The following is a 21,487-nucleotide window of genomic DNA, read 5'->3' as shown; positions in this document are numbered from 1 at the left end:
GATAACCGCCATTATCCGACCGTAATTATTGGAGTTATTCCCCTTGGTTTCATTAATGCGATGCATGTGTTCCATGATGTTGAATTGCACTCATTGATCTACCAGTTATGTTGAATGATTTCTCTTTCAATATCAATTACTCACAAATACTTCATATATTTCAATCATACAAACAACTGCTCATTCAATGTGTGACGGGCGTATTATATACCGCTTGCGGTAACCTTGTTGTTATACTGAAAGGGAGTTTAGGTTTGTCCTGTGTTCCTCAGTTCATCATTCCATGTGTGTATCTCCTTGCCTAGGGCATATCTCATACACTGTGTCATCTACAATTGCCACATTTTGTATGTGAGTACCCCTGGGATGGCAAGGTGTTGCATACTAGAATCTGGTCTTGTGCCCTGTTATACACAGAGTTATGGCCCTTTGCTCAACACATAGCACTGGTCCAGGGTATATTTCATATATCGTGTCACTTTAAACTGCCAAATTGTGTATGCAAGTACCTCTTACAGTGTAGCTAAGTGGAATGTTGCTGAAACAGGGACATGTGCCTTAATTTACAGTTATGGCCTTTTGTTCAGTTTTGATACCAAAGTTTGTTCAGATATAGGACACTCTGGATTAGCCCCATGGTTTTGCCTTTTTAATATTTTAAAGAGAAGTGAAGACTGTGTCAAGATTTCACACTCATGTTCACCATCAGTATGCATTGTTGTTTAATCAATTGATTCTATGTTTTATGTGATGACAAAAATGAAAGCACTTACTTCTTATGATTCATTTAAGTGTCAGTTGGATCTTTAGGTGCCATTTAAATGTCATAGTTGAATTTAATATTAGCAAGTTTTGTCATTTGAATTTCCAGCCACTTCCACCGTCAGCATCAGATGAACAAGGACGTCTCTTGATTCCTGAGCTACAGCTGGACTATGCTGGGGACTATATTTGTTCCACCGTCGGAGTTCAGGGAACATTTGAGGCCACAGCTAGACTGGACATTAGGAGAAGTAAGTCAAAATATAATATAATGAAGCATGTTTAAATAAAATGCCACATAGTGACTTTGGGCCCTCCAATAAGGTCACATATGGTACAGGCATCTTATTATCCAACATACTAAATCCCTTTCTACAATTCTGAAGTTGGTTATAAGCCGACACACCCTCCAACAGGACCTGGTGGTTCTGGAAATTGTCTGTTATTATTTTATATACTCAATCCTTTATTGCCTTCCTGTAGTTGGCCCTGAGCCGACCCGAGCTCCAGCAGAACCTTGTGGGGCTGGAGAATCTGTTGCTATTTAATATACTCAATAATTTATTGCCTTCCTGTAGTTGGCCCTGAGCCGACCCGAGCTCCGTCAGGACCTTGTGGGGCTGGAGAATCTGTGTGTCAGAACGGACAGTGTATCCCATCAGACTACCGCTGTGATGGGGACTCCGATTGTGAAGACGGCTCTGATGAATTATACTGTAGTAAGTACACTTACTGTACATTACTGTAATTATACTGTAGTAAGTACACTTACTGTACAGCACTGTAATTATACTGTAGTAAATACACTTACTGTACAGCACTGTAATTATACTGTAGTAAATACACTTACTGTACAGCACTGTAATTATACTGTAGTAAATACACTTACTGTACAGCACTGTAATTATACTGTAGTAAATACACTTACTGTACAGCACTGTAATTATCCTGTAGTAAGTACACTTACTGTAAACACTGTAATTATTCTGTAGTAAGTACACTTCCTGTACAACACTGTAATTATACTGGAGTAAGTACACTTACTGTACAACACTTTAATATACTGTAGTAAGTACACTTAATGTACAACACTGTAATTATACTGGAGTAAGTACACTTACTGTACAACACTTTAATATACTGTAGTAAGTACACTTAATGTACAACACTGTAATTATACTGGAGTAAGTACACTTACTGTACAACACTTTAATATACTGTAGTAAGTACACTTAATGTACAACACTGTAATTATACTGGAGTAAGTACACTTACTGTACAACACTGTTATATACTGTATTAAGTACACTTACTGTACATTACTGTAATGAGACTGTAGTAAGTACACTTACTGTACAACTCTGTAATTATACTGTAGTAAGTACTCTTACTGTACAACACTGTAATTATACTGGAGTAAGTACACTTACTGTACAACACTTTAATATACTGTAGTAAGTACACTTAATGTACAACACTGTAATTATACTGGAGTAAGTACACTTACTGTACAACACTGTTATATACTGTATTAAGTACACTTACTGTACAGCACTGTAATTAGACTGTAGTAAGTACACTTGCTGTACAACACTGTAATTATACTGGAGTAAGTACACTTACTGTACAACACTGTTATATACTGTATTAAGTACACTTACTGTACAGCACTGTAATTATCCTGTAGTAAGTACACTTACTGTAAACACTGTAATTATCCTGTAGTAAGTACACTTACTGTAAACACTGTAATTATTCTGTAGTAAGTACACTTACTGTACAGCACTGTAATTATACTGTAGTAAATACACTTACTGTACAGCACTGTAATTATCCTGTAGTAAGTACACTTACTGTACAACCCTGTAATTATACTGTAGTAAGTACTCTTACTGTACAACGCTGTAATTATACTGTAGTAAGTACATTTACTGTACAACACTGTAATATACTGTAGTAAGTACACTTAATGTACAACACTGTAATTATACTGTAGTAACTACACTTACTGTACAACACTGTACTTATACTGTAGTAAGTACACTTACTGTCCATTACTGTAATTATACTGTAGTAAGTACACTTACTGTGCAACACTGTAATTATACTGTACATCAGATATCTGATTTTCAAGCTGTAATTGTACAACTGGTTATTTACATGCTCCACTTGAACACTGATCAATAAATGGAGGATTTGTGCACTTTTTCATGTTCTGAGTTGTCTTTGAGCCCTACATATTAACTATAGTTTGAGCACTGTCCACCTTTAGGTACTGACAACCCATGTGAGCCAAACGAGTTCCGCTGTACCAGTGGTATCTGTGTGATGAAGATTTGGCGTTGTGATGGTGACAATGACTGTGGCGATGGATTTGATGAACAGAATTGCCGTAAGTATCAAACTTGTTCTATAAGAATCACTGTGTAAGTAGAACATTGTTAATCCAGGATTGAGAAGTTACCAGAAATTTGTTTTATACTTTTATTATAAGGCACCTGTTTTAATGCTACAAAAGTGGGAAAAAATTGTCAATCTAGACAATGATAATGGGGAAAAACAATTTCTGGATGAGGAATGTTACAGAGTGATTTAGTTTAAGTATATTTTCAGGAAGTCAGAAATTAGCTAGAAATGATTGGACAATTATGTATGTCTGATAGCAGACAGGTCCTATATCCTTCTAAAAAATGTAGAATTCTTTGTACATGAAAATTCTTTGTGGACCTCCTTTGCAAATTGTTTGGAAGTTTTCATGTTGGTTAATTTGCTGCTTTATATACATCATGGTGCAATAATAAAGGAAAGTAAGTGAATATAATTTCAATAGTGTCCCCTGTTAATGCCATTTTAGGTTCTATCTTTAAAAAATGTCTCCATTTGTTCTACAGCGACTGGACCCCCTGGAGCCCAGTGTCGTATGGATGAATATAAATGTTCAACCGGCAACCAGTGTGTGCCTGCCAGTTACCAGTGTGATGGAGAGATTGATTGTCAGGATAGGTCGGATGAAATCGCCTGCTGTAAGTCACATGACATACATATAAGTATTCATAAATATCACATGACATGTTTCATACATCACAACATAGCTCTCAAGTCACATGACATACATCTCAAGTCACATGGCATTCATCTTCGGTTACATTACATGTATTCAAGTCACATAATGTACACATATATATAGGATCTTAAATGAGTTTTCATTTCATATGAGATTTTATGAAACGATTCTTAGGTGTGCTTTTTTAAACTTTGAGATGAGTTTCATAAAAGCTCATATGAAATGAAAACAAATTTAAGATACTTTTTATCACATAACTCAGAAAACTTACATTTTGACAGGTTTTAAAGCCAAAATGTAGAGGGCTTTATCAAACGGAGACAGCCATTTTGTTGCGCCATTCACAATTTATGACGTCACTTCACTGTCCATATTATGAAGTCACAATTGATTTCTGACAGGCAGCCAATGAAAAATGCTCCAGGGTATATAACACTAGTGACATATATAAAAATATTACACAGGCGAATTCACTGGATAACAGGCCGATTATGTGATAAATATCACATATGACATACTTTATGCATCACATGAGATGTTTTAAGTCACATGACATATCCTTACGTCACCTGACATGTCTTGATTGTCACATGAAAGGACTAATGACATGCAAGCATTATGAAGGTTTCTCAATTACACCGATTTCAAAAAAAGAATTGTATAACCACTGTATCAAATAGCTTCACCTTTCTGGCTTTCTTTCCCAATGATTATGAAATGCAGAATTCTTCCCTTTGGAAACTTCCTGACTTTCCCAATTTTTATTTACTTGTTTTTAAAGCTAGCACATCTTGTTGTATTCTGTAGTTGAAAATAAAGGTAAACCATTTAATGGGGATATAAACGATTTACAAATGTTCAGTTTCTGAGTTTTCCGAGAATATCATCCTAAAGCCAAGAGTTCCCTGTAGATGGTACTGAAATTATCTTCACAACTCAACCGTATATATAGCACTGAAATAAGTTATGAACCCAATCCATGACCATGTTGGTGCCCATTCCGTATTTCCAGATTCTGAGTTAAGGTCAGCCTTTCCCAAAGTGGAAAGGTGTAGTTGTGAGCCTAAGGAAGGTAAGGCGGTGTCAGCATATAACTGCAGTGATATCCCTCCTCCATCAACTCAGGACACTTTTTACCCTCCCCGATTTGCTATTTTGCTTAAGTGAAAAGCTGTTTTTCTTCAATTCAAGTTCCTGTTCATAAATTGAATATCGGTGCAATGAAAGTAATGAAAAATACTAAAATGAAACCTAATGAAAAATAAACCATAAAAGCAAGTTCTTTTGAATGAGGACAAAAAAAATAATACATTGAAAAAAGCACCCCAACAAGAAGATTATTCTTGCTTTCAACTCTTAAAAAATGACATTGAAGAGATAAGTTGGCAGGCTACATCCTTCTACTGAGTAACCAGTTAAGATTTGGAGTAAATTTTAGGTTGATTAAAAGTCCTGGTGGCAGACGTGGTAACCTGTGTGAGTGGTTTGTTATGATAGGCTTTTTGTTTGTGGGCTGACAGAAGGAGGACATGGAAATATCTTTAAATTTTCAGAAGAAGAACCTTATATATGGCTGTTTAGTATTGTGACATAAACAATAAAGAATCGTTATTTCTATCCGAGCCCAGTTTGATTTCCCTGTACGTTTTTTCTGTCCGTGTGTCCTGTTTGTGTGATCTTTCATGTCTGTCCATTGTGGTGTGTTCTGTGTGTGTTTACTTTCTTGTTAGTCCCAATTAAAGCTGCCGATTTTGGCAGTATGTTTCGCAATGCTGGTTGAGACATAGCTGACATTTTCCATGTGTTTTTAACTCATTCACCCCTACGGTTTTAAACTGGACTTGCCCAGTCTTTGATTTGGTAAGGTTCAAATGTGATTTTAGGGGTGAATGGGTTGAAGCTTTTTATAAACCCGGTTCACAAGATTATTGTTGACTTTAAATTGTGTATATTTATAGCAATTCCTAAAAACAGATTCACATAATGTTACATTGTTTATATTTATAGCTGTTCCAACTATCATCTTGCCTCCTGTGTCTCGTATCGACGTGGATATTGGAGGTCGTTTCACCATTGTCTGTGAAGCCATGGGTACACCTACTCCCCTGATTGTCTGGAGACTTAACTGGGGAAATATTCCGACAGGCGACCGTGTGCATGTCCATAGTGCGGATGGCCGCGGCAATCTCACCATCACTGATGCTCGTATTACTGACTCGGGAGCCTACACTTGTGAGGCTATTAATACCAAGGGAACCATCTTTGCTATACCAGATGCTATTGTTATTGTCCGAAGTAAGTCAAATATGTCATTCAACATTTCAGATTACAAGCTTTGTTGTGTAGAAGTGTTCGGAACCATCAAGAAATTTGAGATATCTTGGTTTAAGTTCATAGCAACATACTGGGGTAGCTCCATGCTACCATAGCAACACACTGCCAGAGCAATATACTGCTGTAGCACCACACTTCCATAGCAACAAACTGCCATAGCAACACACTGCCATAGCAATACACTGTCATATCAACACACTGCCAGAGCAATATACTGCTGTAGCACCACATTTCTATAGCAACACACTGCCATAACAATTTAACACACTGCCAGAGCAATATACTGCTGTAGCACCACACTTCCATAGCAACACACTGCCATAGCAATACACTGTCATAGCAACACACTGCCAGAGCAATATACTGCTGTAGCACCACATTTCCATAGCAACACCCTGCTAGAACAATATACTGCTGTAGCTCCACATTTCTATAGCAAAACACTGCCATAGAAATACACTGTCATATCAACACACGGCCAGAGCAATATACTGTCATAGCAACACAGTGCCAGAGCAATATACTGCAGTAGCACCACACTTCTAGATCAACACACTGCCATAGCAATATACTGTTATAGCAACACACTGCCATTACAATTTAACACACTGCCAGAGCAACATACTGCTGTAGCACCACACTTCCATAGCAACACACTGCCATAGCAACATACTGCTGTAGCACCACATTTCCATAGCAACACACTGCTAGAACAATATACTGCTGTAGCACCACACTTCCATAGCAACACACTGTCATATGATAAAAAAAAATGTGGAGATCAACATATGGTATTTGATATATCTGAGTGTAGACACATTTTACTATATGATGTTTTGTGTGTTTATTACAAAGATATCTGACTTAATCATTGTTAAGCTCCAGTTAGACTTGTTGTACTGCCACTATTTGTCTGCTGGATCCCCCGGAGTCTTGGCATCATGTTATGTCACATACAAGGAGGCACGTCTTTAGCTGATAATAGGAGGCAAACCCCAATTACCAATTCACCAACCATCTAGGCTTCATGAAGAGGTTTGACAATGCATAATAGATGGCTAAAAATGTTTGTAATTGTGACATAATGATTAACAGAACTGTGAGAAGACAAGTGGAATTAGGGGGAGAGCTACATTATGGTTCTACTCTCCACTCAGACACCATTCTTATCCTTATCTTTCCAAGCAATAATTATAACCTGTCAAGGATGAAGACTGTCATGGAAAAATCTCAAATTAAAAGTTATTATTTTTGTACCTTTAAGTAGTTAATCTTTATCTTTGACACCTGTTTGTTATAGGAAGTCCTCAGCCAGGCGTTTGCAGACCACCAGACTTCAATGTAGAGGCATCCAATAGTGGCCAGTGTCTCCGCTGTTTCTGCTTTGGTCAGACGACAGACTGTTACAGCAGTGACCTACATGTGTCCCAGGTAAGTCACACATACTTGAGTACATGCTGAGTACAACTGATCAGAACAATACAATAGATTTTCGCTTCAATTAAGTTTCAATTAATTATTTTTAGAAAAGCGATGTCACCCTGGTAAAATACTATCTGCTTCCTGCCAACTCAGCTAACTCATTCAGATCAGCCTAAGACTTGTAAACCAGAGGTCCTTAGTTCATCTCCTAGCGGAGGCATTGGAAAAATAATTACCTCTGTTACTTTGGTTTAAACGTTACAATTTGTATTGTGTAATGCTTGTTTGATTACAGATTGCGCTGTACGGCACCATGTCCCTTGTAGAGGAGACAACTAGGGGGGAATCAATCCCTGCCACAGTCAACATTGAACAGGTCTCCAGGGATACCTTCCTTATCAGGGACTTCATTGAGGTCCTCCCAGCTGGAAACTACTACTGGGAACTTCCCAACGAGTTCCTTGGTGACAGGGTAAGGTCAAGGTCAGGGTATAAGTTGTGTGAGGGATGCTTGGGTAAGGTCATGGTCAGGAAATTAGTTATGTGAGGGATGCTTACCTGTCAAGGACAGGAAATTTGTTGTGTGAGAGCTGTTCTCTTTTCAAGGTCAGGGAATCAGTTGTGTGAGGGATACTAGACAGACAAATAGTTGTGTAAAAACTGTTCACTTATCAAGGTCAAGGTCAGGGAATTACTTGCATGCGGGATGTTCACCTGTCAACAATCTGTTGCTTAATTAATGATTCTTTAGTAAATATAGAAATATGGCTGTCATCATTTTCCTGTTTACCAGGAATGTCTCTTAGGAATTGCCTTTTGTGGGGAAAAGTCCAGATTAATCAATGTTTTCAATTGCTTTTGTCACATTAAAGTACATTTTCTATTTGTAAGATGATTATAACAATTATGACCTTTTCCCACTTTCAGCTGACGACTTACGGAGGTGATCTGAAGTATACCATACAATATGATATTATTGGAAGTCCTGGCAGCACCAACCAACCAGATGTTATACTGAAGGGTAACAAAGTTACACTGTACCACAGGACCTCTACTATACTGTCACCAGGGGGAGAGCTGGTCATCACAGTACCTCTCATACCTGTAAGTACATCTAAGTATCTGTCAGTACCTAGGGTACATCTAAGTATCTGTCAGTACCACTGGTACATCTAAGTATCTGTCAGTACCACTGGTACATCTAAAGTACAATGGTACATCTAAGTATCTGTCAGTACCATGGGTACATCTAAGTATCTGTCAGTACCACTGGTACATCTAAGAATCTGTCAGTACCACTGGTACATCTAAGAATCTGTCAGTACCTAGGGTACATCTAAGTACCTGTCAGTACCACGGGTACATCTCAGTATCTGTCAGTACCACGGGCACATCTAAGTATCTGTCAGTACCCCGGGTACATCTAAGTACCTGTCAGTACCACGGGTACATCTCAGTATCTGTCAGTACCACGGGCACATCTAAGTATCTGTCAGTACCGCGGGTACATCTAAGTATCTGTCAGCACCACGGGTACATCTAAGTATCTATCAGTACCACGGGTACATCTAAGAATCTGTCAGTACCACGGGTACATCTCAGTATCTGTCAGTACCACGGGGACATCTAAGTATCTGTCAGTACCATGGGTCCATCTAAGTATCTGTCAGTACCACGGGTACATCTAAGTATCTGTTAGTACCATGGGTACATCTGAGTATCTGTCAGTACCAAGGGTACATCTAAGTATCTGTCAGTACCACGGGTATATCTAAGTATCTGTCAGTACCACGGTATACCTAAGTATCTGTCAGTACCACGGGTACATCTAAGTATCTGTCAGTACCATGGGTACATCTTAGTATCTGTCAGTACCACGGGTACATCTAAGTATCTGTAGCCCTGTTAATTGATAACACAAACGTTCAACTTATAATTAAAGCATTTATATTGTTTTGAACATTATACTGTATCTTTCTCCGTGCATCATTTTTTGTATACATTTTTTTGTGATAGTTTTATATTTATCCCAAACTGAAATTTAACGAAACATTGATGCTCATTCCACTGATATTAATTTCCTTGATTTAAGTAAAAATGGGTCTTGGACCCCAGAAGGGACAAGCAAATCCCCTGACTATTATCACTTATTAACTGCATACAGTACTATTAAAACAGACAAAATGACTCATTTGTATTATAAATGAATAATGTATATCTTTGCAGTCTGCCTGGTCTAAAAGTGATGGAGGGTCAGGCCGGAGAGGAGACATTCCTGCTCAGGAGCCAGTGACCAGAGAAGATCTTATGATGGTTCTGGAGAATGTGGAGGCCATCCTTGTTCGTGCCAATTATGACATCCAGCAGACTTCCTCCAGGTTAGTGTTAATGCTTTACATTTACAAGATTCCACAACAAAGACCATTGGGGGAAAATGGATTAAATTTGATTCATGTACAGTGAATCTCTTGATGAACAACCAAGGGGATTGGATACTTTTGGTCAGGTATGGCAGTGTTCTGGTACCCATGTCAAAAACAGAGTTAAATCTTTTTATGTCAGATTTTGTATGATTTCCTTAAAGTAAGTTTCAGTATACTTATGTTGAAACAAATACTTTAAGAAACAAGAAGACTATGTATTATACTGTGACTGATTTACTCTTTAATTTTTATCACTAGAAAGGACTTAAATCACTTGTAAATAAAAAGATAACTTTTGTTAATATGTAGTGTTATTTCCTTCACAAACAGTTGTACTTGTTGACCTTGTGCTGATTGAACTTGTTGACCTTGTGCTAATTGTACTTGTTGACCTTGTGCTGATTGAACTTGCTGACCTTGTGTTGATTGTACTTGTTGACCTTGTGCTGATTGTACTTGTTGACCTTGTGCTGAGTGTACTTGTTGACCTTGTGCTGAGTGTACTTGTTGACCTTGTGCTTAGTGTATTTGTTGACCTTATGCTGAGTGTACTTGTTAACCTTGTATTGACTGTACTCACTGACCTTGTGTGTTATACAGGATTGGGGGCATCTCCATCAGCACGGGAGTGATAGAGGACACTGGAGTAGGACGAGCAGTCTTTGTGGAGGAGTGTGAGTGTCCTGCTGGATACTCAGGCCTTTCCTGTCAGGTAGGTTTTCTTTATAACAAATATTTGTTAGAACTAACAGAAAAACACTGTTACAGTAGGGACTTGTTAATCCTGTCATCTTTGTTAGGATATGAAAGGGCTAGATTGTAATACAGCTGGTTTACTTTGACACTTCTAACAGTCAAGGGAAATCTTTCTCAAGAATTTGCTAGATTAAAGATGCTTGACTACGTCATAGCTTTGGAACAAGAAAAAACTTTGAAAACAAATTGGTAGATGGGTGATTTACACATATATATTGCAAGTGTAATGATTTTTTTTAAGGTAAAATAGATAAACAAAATTAAGATGTTTGCAAGAAATGGCAGATATAATACATCATGGTTATTTTTAATAATTAAGTTAATTGATTATAGAAATATACAAATAATATACAAAATAGTTTCATGACTGGTTTAGAATGGATTTTACACTAAAGTCTTGGTGTTTGTGATGTGTGTTTACGTAAACATGTTTGATGTATACTGGTGTTAACTATTGGTGGTATAGGACTGTGCAGCAGGTTACAGACGGGTCAGACAGGGACCATACCTTGGCATCTGTAGACGTTGTAACTGTAACGGCCACTCAAATGACTGTGATCCTGAGACTGGAGCATGTAGGGTAAGTACAGTTCCCGGTCTTTCATCTGACCTTTTTTAGTTTTGCTGAAATATGCCTTTATTATAAGATAGAAGAAATTCCTATATATATGTATTTTTATTTTAACAGCTTGCGTAAGATTTACTTTTTACAATAGGAAACACATGAAAACATACATTTCTCTATGATTAAACGGAAGGATGTGATTCAGCTATATATTAATATTGCTTAAATGATGTAATGGACATTTTTCTAAATTTTATAATTACAAAAATGTACAAAACTTTATACATCATTTTCCCCACAGGTGTGTGCACATTTCACAGAGGGACAACAATGTCAGCGCTGTGTCCAGGGCTACTTTGGTGATGCTACTCAGGGTCTTGCAGACTCTTGTAGACCTTGTCCATGTCCACTAACTGAAGTATCCAATCAGTAAGTCTGTAACATACATCCAGTCAGTAATACTGTTGTATCTTTCAAGCCAATCAAATCTGTTACATTGATCCAATCAATAAGTCTGTTTCATCTATCCAATCAGTAAGTCTATTTTATCCATCCAATCAGTTAGTCTGTTACATTCATCCAATAAGTATGTCTGTTGCTTCAATCTAATCAGAAACCAGTGTCTTTAGAATCCATCCAATCAGAGATCATTAAATCGTTTGCATCTTCCAATCAAAATGTCTGTTACTTATAATAAGAATCATTGGGATGTTTGCACCTGCAGGTGTGTTAACTGTGTCTGCAAATTTCTAATGATTGACCCCTCCAGAGAAAATATGGCCATAACTTTATTAATACTGTTTGTAGGTTCAGCCCGACCTGTAGACTAGACACTGATGGTCTGCCCACCTGTACTGCCTGTCCGGAAGGTTATGAGGGCAGGAACTGTGAAAGGTGTGCCAATGGTTATATTGGTAACCCACGTCAACTTGGGGACCGCTGCCGTCGAGTTTCAAGTAAGTTGAAATGACAAGTCTGAGTTAAATGATGTTTGACATTCATTAGGGAGCGAAGTAATTCGTCAATTAAATAAACCACTAACAGTTTCCTATATTAAATGTTCAAGCTGTGATAATGGTGAACAATAGCTAAATAGATTTGCACCAAATTCATATAAAATATATTTAATGCATCTTAAAGTTTATAGTATTCTAGTGGTTAGTGTTAACTATAACATTCTCAGTGAACCATGGTTTTGACGCAATCAGTTATTTTATATATACATTGATACAACAGTTGAGGAGAGGTGTGACTCGCGTGGAAGTGTGCAGACCCGCCCTGACCCTCGAACTGGCACTTGTCCATGTAAGGTAGGTAATACTAAATGATTCTGTCTCTGTATGTATCTGTATTATATATGTAATGGAGGCACGGTAGTCTAGTGGGAGGACGCCTGGCTCATGACCAAAGGGTTGCAGGTTTGAGTCATGTCACGGCACTGTGTTTTATCTTTAAACAAGATACTTTACTCCGCTTGCTTCAGTCTACTCAGCTGTAAATGAGTATGTGGTTTGGCAGTGCTAGAATTGTTGAATAATAGCTGTGTTGTATTATACAGACTTACATGGAGGCCTTTTACTAATATGTTTGTGTTTCTTCATCGCACAGCAATATGTGGAGGGTCCAAACTGCCGCGAATGCAAGGCCAATACATTCTATTTGAGCCTAGAGAATCCATACGGCTGTATCTCCTGTTTCTGTATGGGAGTCACTGACACCTGTACCTCGACCTCATGGAATCGTGCTCAGGTAAAAAATTATAAAACCATTAACCAAAAAAATGTTGTTTTGTAGCTAAGTAACATCCTGAAGGGTGAATTTAGTTGCAGCGAAAACCCCAGAAAACAAAATAAAATTATTGTTCGTCAATGAAAAGTGGTGTATGAAAGTCAAAAGAAGGCGGTAGACTGTGCTTCAGTAGGTTCAGTAAAAATTAAAGTAAATTGCAGAATTTTGGAGGCAAAATTTTCAGTACAAAGGTGGGGATGCGTTCCTATTGTATCTTTATAAGCAGATATTTTCCTAGTTGGACAGACAACAGATAATCTATAGCAACAAATTCCTCCAAAAACTCTCAGAAATCAGTGTGGCTATTAACTTTTATATGAGCAGCATTTCAGTCAACTGTTACTATTATATCCATGGATGATTATTTGACAGGTCGGAGCTTCGTTCACGAGGGACAGCTTGGGATTCTCACTGACAGACATCTCTCGTAAGCCAGATCTTACCGTGACTGATGGGTTCACTATTGACAGAAATGTCCGTGAGCTCATCTACCGATCCTTCGGAAGACTGCCCGAGACTGACTACTATTGGTCACTTCCTCAGCGTTTCCTTGGTGATAAGGTTAGCATGAAATATTGTACATTTATATAGTTGATATTTATATTGTTGTAGTATTTGTATAATTCCAATGAAAAGTTTAAAAAGAGGTGTCTTAACCCTGATAGCCTCTTATCACCGATGGTCTCTCATGCAGGTTTAACAGTAGATAAAAATCGAAAACCTTGAATCGCACCTGTAAAAATTACATATTTGTGCAAATTACACAAGTTTTTAATATAATTGAGATAACTTAAGTTCAATCTTTTATTTTTGTTTGATTTGTGTAGCTGGTGTCATACGGAGGTTCTCTGAGGTTTGTTGTGATGTACCGTCCAGGACAAGACTCTGCAGGGACCCCTGGACCCCTAGTGGAAATAAGCGTAATTATGACATTCCCATATCGTGATGTGATTCAATGTTCTGTGCCAGCTGTGTTCACATACAAATTAAAAATCTGTACCATTGCCATATGTGCTGTTATAACTTAATTTGTACGAAAACCTCTTGTCAAGTTTGTTATTAAACAACTTTTTGTGAATAATTTGATTCTCAAAATAAAATATACATAACTAAGACTGTTTGCAAATTAGTTCCAAAATAATATGAGACTTGTGAAAAAGAGATTGCTCAGTAAGGAGATTCTTCAGTAAAGGAGATTCCTGAGATTCCTCAGTAAATAATATTTTTCTTCACGAAAATAAATTTTGCAATAAATCCATTTCATTGGTATCAATTATTTGAAGTTTTGTAGAATTAACTTTGGTTTTAAGAGTCTTTTGTGAGCAAGTGTTCCATTATGTATAGTTGCTGATGTTTGTAATTAGCAAATTGATGACCAATGAAAATCATCCGAGGTCAGAGGTGACCAATAAAAAGCCTTGAAATTGGTCACATACTTCAGGAACATTTACGTTTTCACACTGCAACTGTATATTTCATTAATCAATAAGATCATTCATGAGCATTTAATAATCAGTGGATTTGATTTCCAGGGAAACGACATTGTGCTTGTACACCGTCCTCAGAAAATTCCAAGCCCAAACAAACCAGAATCCTACAGCGTTAAGTTTTATGAGGTAAGTTATACGAATAAATGTTATGAAGTGGTTTCTGCAGTCTTGACAAGGAATGTTTTCAGATAAATGTCTTAAGTAAGAAGAAAGTTACCAGAAGTGTGATTTGATTGTTGAACATATGTTGAGATAAATGAAATGAAGTCTACCATTCTTCAAAAGTTTACTGTGTGTGAAATATCTGCTGTGATATTTTTATATAATTTTGTCTGATCTTGTAAAAAGTGTACCCTTTAATGAACCTTAACAATCATTCACCCCTGACATTTCATAATGAGCTATTCCAACATTTGAATTAGAAGATTTCAAATGTGTCTTCAGGGGTGAATGAGTTAATGACCTTTTTAGTGTCATATTTTAAGATGTTATCACTTTTCAGTAAAATGTTTTCTGTATTACAGGCCAGCTGGACAAGACTGGATGGCCAGCCAGCCACACGTGAGTTCCTTATGATGGCTCTAGCTGATCTTGATGCAATTTTGATCCGAGCAACCTTCACCAGGACAACAGACCAGGCCAGCATTCGTGACATTGTCATGGACATCGCCGAAGACAGGAACACGGGCCAGGACCGTGCTAAAACGGTGGAGCAGTGTGTCTGTCCACAGGGCTACAGAGGACTCTCCTGTGAGGTAGGTGCTGTTAAAGTGATACATAGTTAATAATTTAAAGAATTTCATTCTTAAGATTATTTATTTTAAACACGGTTATGGAATTAAATAAGTTGTGAAAAAATATTCAAACTCATGGAGTTTCGTGTAAAAAAAATGTTTTGCCAATTTCAGTTTTGAGTTGCAGGTATCTGTATACAGGTATCTGTATATAATCAAATATTGAGAGTCAAAGTATTGTTTGGTTCAGGAAAAAATGGCAAATTTCTGATTTAACTGGAAAAAAAGAGACAAAGTTTATTCGATTCAGATCTCTGAACAAAATTTACAAAATTTGTCCTATGACTATTTTGTCCTTTCCTTTTTCTTACGCTGATATCAAAATGTAAACAAATCCTTAATGATGTTTAAAAGGATTGTGATGTTGGCTACACACGAAGTCGTGATGGATTTTACCTTGGGCGCTGTGTACCATGTGACTGTAACGGACACTCTGGCGAGTGTAGCCCAGAGACAGGTGTATGCAGGGTACGTACTGTTACTAATAAATTGTATAGCATGTTAAATGCTCATACATACTAATAATAGCTCTAGTTTTCTCTTTTTGGAAAACAATATTTCTGAATAAATGGAGTTAGATGAAGTCAGTACTGTTTGAATGATCCAGTATTTCTAGTTGCTAAGTATGGTGCTATTTCCAGAACTGTCAACACAGTACAGAGGGAGACAACTGTGAGCGTTGCGCTGCTGGTTTCTATGGTGATGCGACACGTGGAAGCCCCAATGACTGTCAGCCTTGCTCCTGTCCCCTTACAAGAGCTCCCAACCAGTAAGTTTAATGATAGAAATCTTTTGTTCCTCCTCAATAACGCTATAACAAATGTGTTTGATGTGGGATACCTGTGGGAGATTAATAGAACCTATCATTCGAGTGTGGTGTTGACCAAGAAATCTTAAGGTAATAAGATTGTGTCGCCATTTCTCAGTAGAATTTATTCAAATTTTGTAGTTATATTGCTTTGAAGTAAAGAAAAATTTCTGCTATAAAAAAAATATAGGTTGTCTGAATTTTAAGGATTTTAAATGGAAGTTTATGTAAAAAGGGGTGAATTTTGAAAAAAAATTTGAAACAANCAAGAGTTATCGTTCTTGAAAAACTTCACAGTAGTGAAATAGGTAGCCGGTTTCCTGAAGTACAGAAAAATGGACACATGTGACTCATTGATTAAAAAACAACTGAATTAATGCCTGGATTGCTTTGCAATACTTTAATATTGAAAGAACACACTGTTCTGTCAATAATAAGCATACAATATTCATCAGTTTAATATTAAACATTAGAATATGCGGAAATTGTGATACTGTCTCCCTACATTGGATTTTCAACTAGGGATGTACTTCCTATTTCCGTTTAGCAATACACTCCTATGACCTTAAACCAAGGGTGAGATTTTTGGCATTTAGCACCAGGTTTTGCTGAGTTCAATTTTCAATGTTCAAATTTTATGGTTGATTTTCGTTTCAACTCAAATTTAATTGTTTGCATTTATGTGTGTACATTTGTAGCTGTATATATAAAAAGAAAAGAAAAATCCACCCGGTAAAATGTACAAGTAATAACTTTCATTTTCATTAATTACAGATTCAGTCCTACTTGTATGCTGGACACAGATGGTCAAGTCACCTGTACAGCCTGTCCAGCTGGCCACATTGGTCGCAGATGTGAGAGGTGAGAGTTCACGCTTCATCATTCACACGGCTTTTTCTATAATGTCTGTTTATGAAATTCAGAAATTCAGAGGGCATTTCAAAATATAATGAAATATTCAATGATACTTTTTTTCCTGTATACCTTCCTGGTATATTATAATTGTATAAGCTTTATGCCGGTAATATGGGGGCGATATTTTACCATGTTACCTTATAACATCTGTTTAATGAATTTGCAATATTGCAAAACAATATTTTATTACCAACTAAAACTATGATTTTATTGATTTGAAATTGTTTGTTTGATGAGAGTCAAACCTCAAATTGAAGATATGATGTACACAAATTCATTTTGGGTTTCTGATGAGTTTTCTACAGAATCTGTTTTTTATTTATTAAAACCAATTCTTGCATGCTATAGATATATTTCTTTCACATGTTTTTTAAAAGTTATTTTTTGATGCTATAGATATGTTTCTTTCACAATTGTTTAAATAGTTTTGTGTTATGTTCTTTATTAAAGACATTTGTCCTGTGTCGCTGTAATAAAAGTTATAATGATGTCAATGTTTTCAATGCCACAGGTGTAATCAAGGTTACTCAGGAAACCCTTTGAATCCCGGTGACTACTGCAAGATCGGACCTGTCGGTGAGTATCATATATAAAGAATCTCACATAAGTGTCCATGTCATGGTGAACGAGTTAAATAAATTCAATATGACATGGACTCAAATATAAGATTCTATTTATCGCATAACTTCATAATTTGAAAAAAGCTTCTTACACAATTAAGTGTTGTCAGCTAATTCCATATAGGTAAAAACCAAAGTACTCCAACGATGGTATTGTCATTCAGGGCAAAGTAAAGTAGTTCCAGAATTTTATTTCAATACTGAACAATTTTAAATGCAATGAAAATAATAATGACAAAATAACCATTTCAAACTCAGTTATATGATAAAGCTGTACATAATCTGTCTGATCCTACCTTGTGAAATAGATAATTTCTCATTAATATGCATACAATATATTTAGGAAACAAATCACTGCATACTATATTGGGTAACTTAATTATCTCGACACTTAAAAGTATAGACATCATATCGAGATAATTAATTTACACGCAGCTCAAATATTATTGTTAAAGTGAAAGTTGACTGTATACAAAAGATAACAATTAAAATATTAATGAGTTTTAATTCTCTTCGAGTTGTGTATTTATATGAATTCAGAAATCATCATTGGATGTACTTATTTGCAGATCTATACAAATGGATATCTGATTGATGAAATTTAGAAAGAAGTTAAAAATAGAATTAAAACTTTACTGTGGCATATGCATCTTCTTTTAAAAGCACTCAATAAAAATAATAAACAGTAAAATATCTTAGAAAGAAAGAGAATAAATTACTTTAACATTTGAATGGTACACACACGTTATGGTGTAACGGAATTGTTCCATGGGAGATAACTCAAATGTGCTTTTGGTCTTTACAGAGCCCCAATGTAACTGTGACAGTCGAGGAACAGTGCCTAACACACAGTGTGACCTGAGCTCCCAGCAGTGCCAGTGCAAGGTAACCAAGATGATGTAGCAACTCGAGGAGTAATATCAGTCGACAGTATATAAATATTCTCATTACCTACATGTGACATGCTGAATATTCTGCTTTTGTTTGATCTGAATGCCTACAAATACAAACAAATACATAATAATTAACACTCCCACACTCATTTACACAATATGAATTCACATGGAAGGCCGGGTGGTGCATTTTCCAATTTGGAAACATTAACTTTGAAAATTAGGCTTCATATAATTAACATAAGCTTAAGAATTCAAGTTATATGAAGAGCCTATTTTTTTTATATCTGTATCTATAGGATGCATGAGTGTTTGTCTCTCAATCTGCATAGATAAGACTTAGGGACTTAAGCAAATGAGGCTATACAATTCCAAGAGTCAGTTTCTGTGGTATCTTGTAATAGCATATTCTAAACCCATTATAAAGAGTTTTACATAAAAAGACATACTGTGGAGATAAGATAAACAATATCACATATACAAAATGTTCAAATGGACAACTCATCTAAGCATAATACTGTATTGGCAGATTATAATGATTTTTTTCTTCATATTTTAATTTACTTAAAATATGAAGAAAAAAATCATTATAATCTGCCAATAAAAGGCTGCTATGCTTCAATGCTTGTGTGTTTCATCTATAGTTGTCTCCCTTGTAGTCGTACGTCCAGGGTTTGAGGTGTAGCTCGTGTAAAGATAACTACTTCCACCTGTCGGATGATAACAGCCAGGGTTGTCTGTCCTGTTGGTGTAGTGGTATCACAAGTCAGTGTTCCAGCTCAAACTACTACAGGAATGAGGTAAGTAACACATTCCCTCTCATCTGTTCCTTCCCTGAACAAATTAAGTTATAATAAGTTATAATAAGTTAGTTATAACAAGTTATAATAAGTTATAATAAGTTAGTTATAATAAGTTATAATAAGACAATACTTAACCAGTTCCAGTAGCATTAGTCTCATGCACTCCAGGTGCCAGAGTAACTTTTGTCAGACTTTTAAATAGGATCTTCAATGAATTGTATGGCCTGTATTCATGAAACTGTTCTCATGCTAAAGCATGTATTCTGTACTCAACTTCCTTGAAACTTTCTTAAAACGTATGTGACGCAGAAAAAAGTCAGGTGTAGAGATTGGAAACAGTACTTAGTTTTACTGCTATCCTAAGTTCTTATCCATCATCATATGACCAATATCAAGACATGTTATAATGTACGAAGAGTAATAACCAACCTTTGCTCTCATACCATAGCTCCGCCCACAACTTGGCTCAGACGGAACCCACACCTTTGTATTGACCAATCGCAGGCTGAACAACATCATTGATGACGGTTTTGACATTGATGTGGCCAGGAGAGAAATTGCCTTTGCCCAGTTCCAAGGAATCCAGCGTGAACAAGAGAGTCTCTTCTTCAGCCTGCCCCCTAAATTCCGTGGAAATCAGGTGAGTTCTAATAGATGCGATTCATATGATTTTGTTAATATCAGTTGTGACAAATAAGCTTGTCCACTTCAAAGGTGTATTGGCTTGTACATATAAATCAAAATTATCATTCAACCAACATATAACCTAACTCACAGTGAGGTAGGTTACTTAAAATAGTCTTTTAATATGATAAAAACATAAACTTGTATAACCTATATCAAAAGTGTGTCATTTATAGTACAATAACAGTTCCGGAATAGTATCAACGGATATAAAGATATCTGCAAATACACAATGGAACCTTTTTGAGATAAAAATATTTTAAAAAAAGGTTCCATGTACTACTTTGATATTTTTCCACAATTTGAAAGCTCATATGTATAACCATCCTAAAATCAGTTTGTATTAATCCACAGATTAAGTCATTTGGCGGTTTCCTGAAGTTCACATTGGACACTCAAGTCAATCAGTTGGACTCTGGGAGGTTATTTAGGGATGTGGATGTAGAATTCATTGTGAGTATTTTGTTGCAGCATTTTTCAATGGTAAACAACTGTATATTATTGAATAACAGATTAAGACCACACCTGTCCCAGTAAAACAGGCACATGCAATGCTGTTCCAAATTTATTTGCACATCTAGGTCACATTTAGTCTTATTAGTGTGACATCATACATTTTATTATACTTGACATGGTAGAACAGATATAATCAACATATGTTTGTATGCTATGGTGAAATTTATACAGATGATTCCAAAATGTTTGACAGAAATAATTAACTTTGGCTGAAACATGCACAAACATTGTTGATGTTTAACTTACTTGATTGTTAAATATGTATTCAAGTATAAGGAGATACAGTGGACATATGTGAATATTAAATAAATAAATAAAGAAACAGGTTTCATTCATTGTTCAAGTGAAAATGTAAGTATAACTAGCCTGTGATATGTAAGCAGTATTTATCTGAAAATGTCGGATCAAAATATCCACTGTTGTGATTTATACAAATGTCACACCATCTGTCTTAACTAACTGCTAGATAATGTTTTGTTCAAAATGTACATTATGGATGTCTTCAAAATAATTCTTTTTATCTGAATTTTTGAATGATTTTATTTCAGACATCAGGACAGCGACAGAGGATGTATCACCTGTTCAACCCTCCTATTGAACCTAATACACCTCAGAGCATCAAGATTTTACTGCGAGAGGTAGGTTGATGTTTCAACATGGCCTACATTGACTACAAACACAAAATCTTTTACAAAATGTCGGACAAAGATTTGATTTGGAAGAGAGCCAGATATATATATGAGTGATTTAGATATAACAAATCTTCATGATATGCTTCTTGTAATAACATGTTGCTGTGTTTAAACCAATTAAACCGTGTCTTTTCTGCAATTCTGTCTACTCCAAACAG

The 21,487-nt window shown here is 36.2% G+C and overlaps 1 protein-coding gene across 8 annotated transcripts in view; it reads left to right on the top strand.

Moving 5' to 3' along the window:
* The window catches only part of LOC110462776 (basement membrane-specific heparan sulfate proteoglycan core protein-like), a 182,914-nt gene that overhangs the window by 121,918 nt on the left and 39,509 nt on the right, over positions 1–21,487 (top strand). For all 8 annotated transcript variants that reach the window (XM_021516932.1, XM_021516938.1, XM_021516937.1 and 5 more), the window contains 28 exons: positions 872–1,013; positions 1,341–1,481; positions 3,035–3,154; positions 3,654–3,785; positions 5,834–6,121; positions 7,461–7,591; positions 7,878–8,054; positions 8,510–8,686; positions 9,809–9,960; positions 10,606–10,717; positions 11,228–11,341; positions 11,628–11,755; positions 12,134–12,282; positions 12,563–12,636; positions 12,935–13,075; positions 13,487–13,675; positions 13,942–14,034; positions 14,647–14,730; positions 15,129–15,359; positions 15,753–15,866; positions 16,040–16,167; positions 16,981–17,067; positions 17,633–17,697; positions 18,547–18,626; positions 19,294–19,434; positions 19,886–20,077; positions 20,476–20,574; positions 21,186–21,275. In XM_021516932.1, coding sequence (XP_021372607.1) covers positions 872–1,013; positions 1,341–1,481; positions 3,035–3,154; positions 3,654–3,785; positions 5,834–6,121; positions 7,461–7,591; positions 7,878–8,054; positions 8,510–8,686; positions 9,809–9,960; positions 10,606–10,717; positions 11,228–11,341; positions 11,628–11,755; positions 12,134–12,282; positions 12,563–12,636; positions 12,935–13,075; positions 13,487–13,675; positions 13,942–14,034; positions 14,647–14,730; positions 15,129–15,359; positions 15,753–15,866; positions 16,040–16,167; positions 16,981–17,067; positions 17,633–17,697; positions 18,547–18,626; positions 19,294–19,434; positions 19,886–20,077; positions 20,476–20,574; positions 21,186–21,275 — 3,771 coding nt within the window. The remainder of the gene's footprint in view (positions 1–871; positions 1,014–1,340; positions 1,482–3,034; positions 3,155–3,653; positions 3,786–5,833; positions 6,122–7,460; positions 7,592–7,877; positions 8,055–8,509; positions 8,687–9,808; positions 9,961–10,605; positions 10,718–11,227; positions 11,342–11,627; positions 11,756–12,133; positions 12,283–12,562; positions 12,637–12,934; positions 13,076–13,486; positions 13,676–13,941; positions 14,035–14,646; positions 14,731–15,128; positions 15,360–15,752; positions 15,867–16,039; positions 16,168–16,980; positions 17,068–17,632; positions 17,698–18,546; positions 18,627–19,293; positions 19,435–19,885; positions 20,078–20,475; positions 20,575–21,185; positions 21,276–21,487) is intronic.

The sequence above is a fragment of the Mizuhopecten yessoensis genome, unplaced genomic scaffold (assembly GCF_002113885.1).
Source record: "Mizuhopecten yessoensis strain PY_sf001 unplaced genomic scaffold, ASM211388v2 scaffold10829, whole genome shotgun sequence".
In the NCBI taxonomy this organism is placed as follows: domain Eukaryota; kingdom Metazoa; phylum Mollusca; class Bivalvia; order Pectinida; family Pectinidae; genus Mizuhopecten; species Mizuhopecten yessoensis.
Note: the sequence above shows the minus strand (reverse complement) of the source record. Positions and strands in the feature narration are given on the sequence as shown.